This window comes from Protobothrops mucrosquamatus, unplaced genomic scaffold, assembly GCF_001527695.2.
Source record: "Protobothrops mucrosquamatus isolate PMUCROS unplaced genomic scaffold, P.Mucros_1.0 scaffold682, whole genome shotgun sequence".
NCBI classification, from domain to species: Eukaryota; Metazoa; Chordata; class Lepidosauria; order Squamata; family Viperidae; genus Protobothrops; species Protobothrops mucrosquamatus.
In genome coordinates, this window is record NW_015386969.1 from 454291 (window position 1) to 459590 (window position 5300).

Sequence of the window (5300 nt, forward strand, 5' to 3'; positions counted from 1 at the left end):
AATATTAATGCACACTTTTTATTATATTAAAATCAGGCAATGGTCTGATACAATAAAAAGGCTGCTTATGGAATACTGTTAAATTTTTGTTTAATTACAGAGGATGTTAAATCCTTACAACTAATATGCTCCTCAAAAGAGTGAATGGAAACATCAATTATTCATTGACTTGATACTTCTGCTTTTAAACGTTGACTTTTGCTTTTTGTTTTACATGAACACTGCGTTTTTAATTTCGTTAAGAGGATACACTGGATTCTTTGCACTTAAGCTTTGCATCCACGTTTCAGCAGTCGGTGGTCCAAAACAAGGAGTCTGAAAAAGAAGTGGTCTGCCAAGAAGCCTCACCCACCATGCATGGCAGCATCGTCTGATTCTTTAGGAAAGGAAAGCATCTCCCCTCTCTGCAGGGTGTCAGAACACAATCTCCTCTTCACAAAGTGGATTTGTCTTTTTTGCCGGCAGGCTGCTACAGAGCCACAAAGTTACGCATGCCGATGAGCAGTTAACATGGCATTCAAGCAGAGGTAGTGACCTTCAGCTCAGAAAGCTGGAGTGTTTGTTTCAAACATCTGTGTAGAGATCTTTCCGGAATATCTAGCCATTCCTAACAGACTTAAAACGCTCCTGGTAAATTACTGCTCTTTCACTGTATCAAAACCCTGTCTAATATGTCAGCCATGGCTAGCTTTCCAGTATGGAAACTGCCACAAAATAGGAAGGGAAGGCTGTTTGTGAGTAAAACCAGACATTCTTGTTTTCTCAGCTGGTGAAGATTAATTTATAGACCCTACCCATGCCCCACCCCAAAATTGACAAGCATGAAGCAATAATAATAATAATAATAACAACAACAATAATAATAATAACAATAACAACAATAAAATCAGGCAGTTTGCCAGCCACTTACCTCTTTTGGCCAAACGTAAAGCATCATAGAAGGGGCAAAAAGAAAGCAGCACCCCAACCATGACAAGACAGACAGAGAGGAAAGTCTAAAAAGATCCTCCAGATCTGTCATCCCAAGGCCCGCGTTCTGGGGGAAAGGGTGAGACAGAAATACAATCTATGCCTTAGCAAAGGTTTTGGGAGAAAGAAGAACCTGCCCCAAATAAGCATTCATTAAAAGCAGAAAAATAAAAACCAACCCTAGAGACATTCAGCGTTTTACTAAGAGTTTGCACAAAGGGAGGGATGACTGAAGATACCAAAAACATCCCATTAGTAGTCCATACAACCCAGACACAGCTGGTAATTGAAACCTTACGGCACAATCTTTTGGGAACATCGTCTTGGGCAAGCCCTGTTGGATCAAAAGAGAACTGTGCAAGAATCAAGGATATTCTGGCTCAGACTCTGCTCTTTTCAAAAGGGCTTGGGCAAGATCACAATCTATGGATTGTGCTCTCCATGTCTACTCTAATAAATAGCCCTGAGCATCAACTCTATTGCAAACACACAAAGAGAAAGGGAAAGAGAAAGGGAGGGAGGGTGTGAGAGAGGGAGAGAAAAAAAAACGAGAGAGAGAAAACGAGAGAGGAGAAAAGATATAAACCCAGGCCAAACACACAGCAATGTGATTGTGTGATGTATGCTTTTTATGCTTTTTCACAGTCGAGTTCAATGTGACACACTGGTCTTTTGACAGTAATAAATTTAAATAAACTTTTCTTGATACCAGAAGTTCAACTATGTGGACAGTGGTTACACAGGACAGCATTATTTGTTATAGCACAACTTATTTTCAAATGGAAAAAAAAAATTAGTATCATTTACAGTATCTCAAGATAAACTTTCCTTTGCAATGGGAACATCCTTTCCAGTACTTGGAGATCTACAAGATGCATCTAGAAAATTTACTACTGTGGGAAATGAAGAGAGCTTAAATTGAATGATGGGGCATGATTTTTCTTTTTTGTTTTCCATTAATTACTGTAACATTGTCCTTCAGGTGGTTGAGGAAGTTTCATATTTTCTTTAGACATCATTAGACGCCGGAGCTCTTGCAGAACAACTTTGATACTATAACAATTCTGCCATTTTGCTAGGACTGATATGGCTCTTGGATCAACCTGGCGGAAAACAATGAACAAATTTAAGTCTCAAATAGCTTCATGTCGGTAAACTAAAACAATCAGGCCTACGATTAAAGGGCTACAAAATTTCACAAATACAAAAGGTTCCTGACTTGTATTTCTTGAATGCAACTAGATACCTCCAATCTAGTTGATGTATCACAGGGGTAGTCAACCTTGGCTCTTTTATGACTCGTGGACTTCAATTCCCAGAATTCCTGAGCCAGCTTAGCTGGCTCAGGAATTCTGGGAGTTGAAGTCCACGAGTCATAAAAGAGCCAAGGTTGACAACCCCTGATGTATCACATTGTAAAAATGAGACAGTTTTTAAATACAGGTAGTCCTTGACTCACAACTGTTCATTTAGTGACCATTTGAAGCTACAATAGCACTGAAAAAAGTGACTTACGGCTGCTTTTTACACTTAGGGCCGTTACAGCATCCCTATGGTTACATGATGAAAATTCACACATTTGTCAAGTGACTCATATTTATGACGGTTGCATTATCCTGGGGTCATGTTGATTCCCTTTTGCGACTTTCTGACAAGCAAAATCAATGGGGAAGCCAGATTCACTTTACAACTATGTTACTAACTTCAGTGATTCACTTAACAACCATGGCAAGAAAGGTCATAAAATGGGGCAAAGTTCACTGTCCCGCTTAGCAACAGAAAAGTTGGGCTCAATTGAGGTTGTAAGTCAAGGACTACCTGTAATAGGAATGACTATGTCACGAATATTCAAATATTAAGCATGCCAATACCAGCTCTTTGGATTTCATACATGGGCTACAATGTTTAATACAATCTTTAAAAGCAGGAACCAGTTATCGAATCAATCAAAAGAGGCCAATTCAAATTTGTAGAAACTGGGCTTTTAAGGCTTATTTGCTTACTTTGCACAGTCTGTTGGTTTTGGAAAGCAGTGTTGTATGAAAGTAGGAAGCAAAATATCAAAAAATGCCTTTTCCTTCTATCAATAGTTTTTATTAGTTATGTTCTGAAACTCATATTCCCTTTAATACCTAGATTATAGTGAAAAGTCTTTCTATCATTTCATTATTTCTTGAATTGGTGTATTGTCACAACTTCTGGTGATATATAATAAGATCAACAAAATAAAAAAGAAAGATTTTTTTAAAAAATCAATTGAAAATATATACATCGTAACAGTAAAAATAAAAAGTAAATTTCTATTAAAATTATTGGAAATAGAATTAGAACCAGCAGCATTTGGCAATAAATAGCATCTGCATTTTAGTTACATATATTTTCATCAAAATAAAGGAATGATACAAGGATAATCTACCCTTACCTATTTTGTTGGACCTTATTACAGATTTTAGCTCAGAATATAGGAAAAATAAGAACTGTCAAGAGCTTAATATAGAAACAGAGCATTATGTAATCAATATGTTTGCAAATGATATGCTTATTTTTCTTAGGCAGCTAAAAAGAGGTATATTTCAATGGCACAAGAATTAATAGTACAATTTATCTTTAATTAATGTTCTGCTATGTTAATTACTGGCACAGAAGAAATTTCAACAAAACTAGGGTTTCACACTAGTCCAAGGGGATTTAAATATTCAGGAGTAATTATTATAAAGGATTAAAAGGTTAAAGAATAAGTCAATATTTAATAAGTATGATCTCTTCTGCACCAGATTAGAACAAATTTAAGCCATGGGATAGCTTTCATTATCACTGGTCAGTAGAAGAGTTGCAGTCAAAGTAATTATATATCCTAAAATAATATCTTTGTTTCAACATTCTCAATCCCATTGCTCATTACTTGGCTTTTGTATGGAAAATATTTCATTATTTACATATAACTATATATAAAAAACTATAGTTAGATAAACAGTGCAGTATATTGAAAACTTTATACTCCTTGATGATCTCTGAGGCTTCAAATAGATATTGAATAGCCACAGGGTCAGAAAGCTTCCTAAAAATTCCATTTAGGGTTAGGTCACCATGAACTCGTATAGGAAAATGGACATCACCAACAAATTCGGAGTGCTTCGGCATGGCTAGGAGGGCACTTACATTTCTAGGCTGCCCTATCTATGTTTCCTGGTAAAACATATGGGAAAATCCCATTGGAGGAAAATTCCATTTAGGGTTAGGGTTAGGTCACCATGAACTCGCAGAGGAAAATGGACATTGCCAACAAACTCGGAGTGCTTGGGTATGGTTAGGAGGGCACTTACTTCTCTAGGCTGCCTTATCTATGTTTCCTGGTAAAATGCATGGGAAAATCCCATTGGAGGAAAATTCCACTTAGGGTTAGGGTTAGGTCACTATGAACTCAGAAAGGAAAATGGACATTGCCAACAAACTCGGAGTTCTTAGGTATGGTTAGGAGGGCACTTACTTTTCTAGGCTGCCTTATCTATGTTTCCTGGTAAAACATATGGGAAAATCCCATTGGAGGAAAATTCCATTTAGGGTTAGGGTTAGGTCACCATGACCTCGTAGAGGAAAATGGACACCGCCAACAAATTCAGAGTGCTTGGGTATGGTTAGGAGGGCACTTACTTTTCTAGGCTGCCTTATCTATGTTTCCTGGTAAAATACATGGGAAAATCCCATTGGAGGAAAATTCCACTTAGGGTTAGGGTTAGGTCACCATGAACTCAGAGAGGAAAATGGACATCACCAACAAATTCGGAGTGCTTGAGTATGGCTAGGAGGGCACTTACTTTTCTAGGCTGCCCTATCTATGTTTCCTGGTAAAATATATGGGAAAATCCCATTGGAGGAAAATTCCATTTAGGGTTAGGTCACCATGACCTCGTAGAGGAAAATGGACATCGCCAACAAATTCGGAGTGCTTGGGTCCTGGGCACTTACTTTTCTAGGCTGCCTTATCTATGTTTCCTGGTAAAATACTTGGGAAAATCCCATTGGAGGAAAATTCCACTTAGGGTTAGGGTTAGGTAACCATGAACTTAAGAGAGGAAAATGGACATAACCAACAAATTCGTAGTGCTTGGGTATGGTTAGGAGGGCACTTACTTTTCTAGGCTGCCTTATCTATGTTTCCTGGTAAAACATATGGGAAAATCCTATTGGAGGAAAATTCAATTTAGGGTTAGGGTTAGGTCACCATGAACCCGTAGAGGAAAATGGACACCGCCAACAAATTCGGAGTGCTTGGGTATGGTTAGGAGGGCACTTACTTTTCTAGGCTGCCTTATCTATGTTTCCTGGTAAAA

General features: G+C 37.8%; 1 protein-coding gene across 2 annotated transcripts in view; it reads right to left on the reverse strand.

The window, feature by feature from the left end:
• Window positions 1–1575: 1575 nt before the first annotated feature.
• The window catches only part of UBE2V1 (ubiquitin conjugating enzyme E2 V1), a 44635-nt gene continuing 40910 nt past the window's right edge, over window positions 1576–5300 (reverse strand). For both annotated transcript variants that reach the window (XM_015818122.1, XM_015818123.1), the window contains exon 4: window positions 1576–2072. In XM_015818122.1, coding sequence (XP_015673608.1) covers window positions 1926–2072 — 147 coding nt within the window. In that variant the 3' untranslated portion in view covers window positions 1576–1925. The remainder of the gene's footprint in view (window positions 2073–5300) is intronic.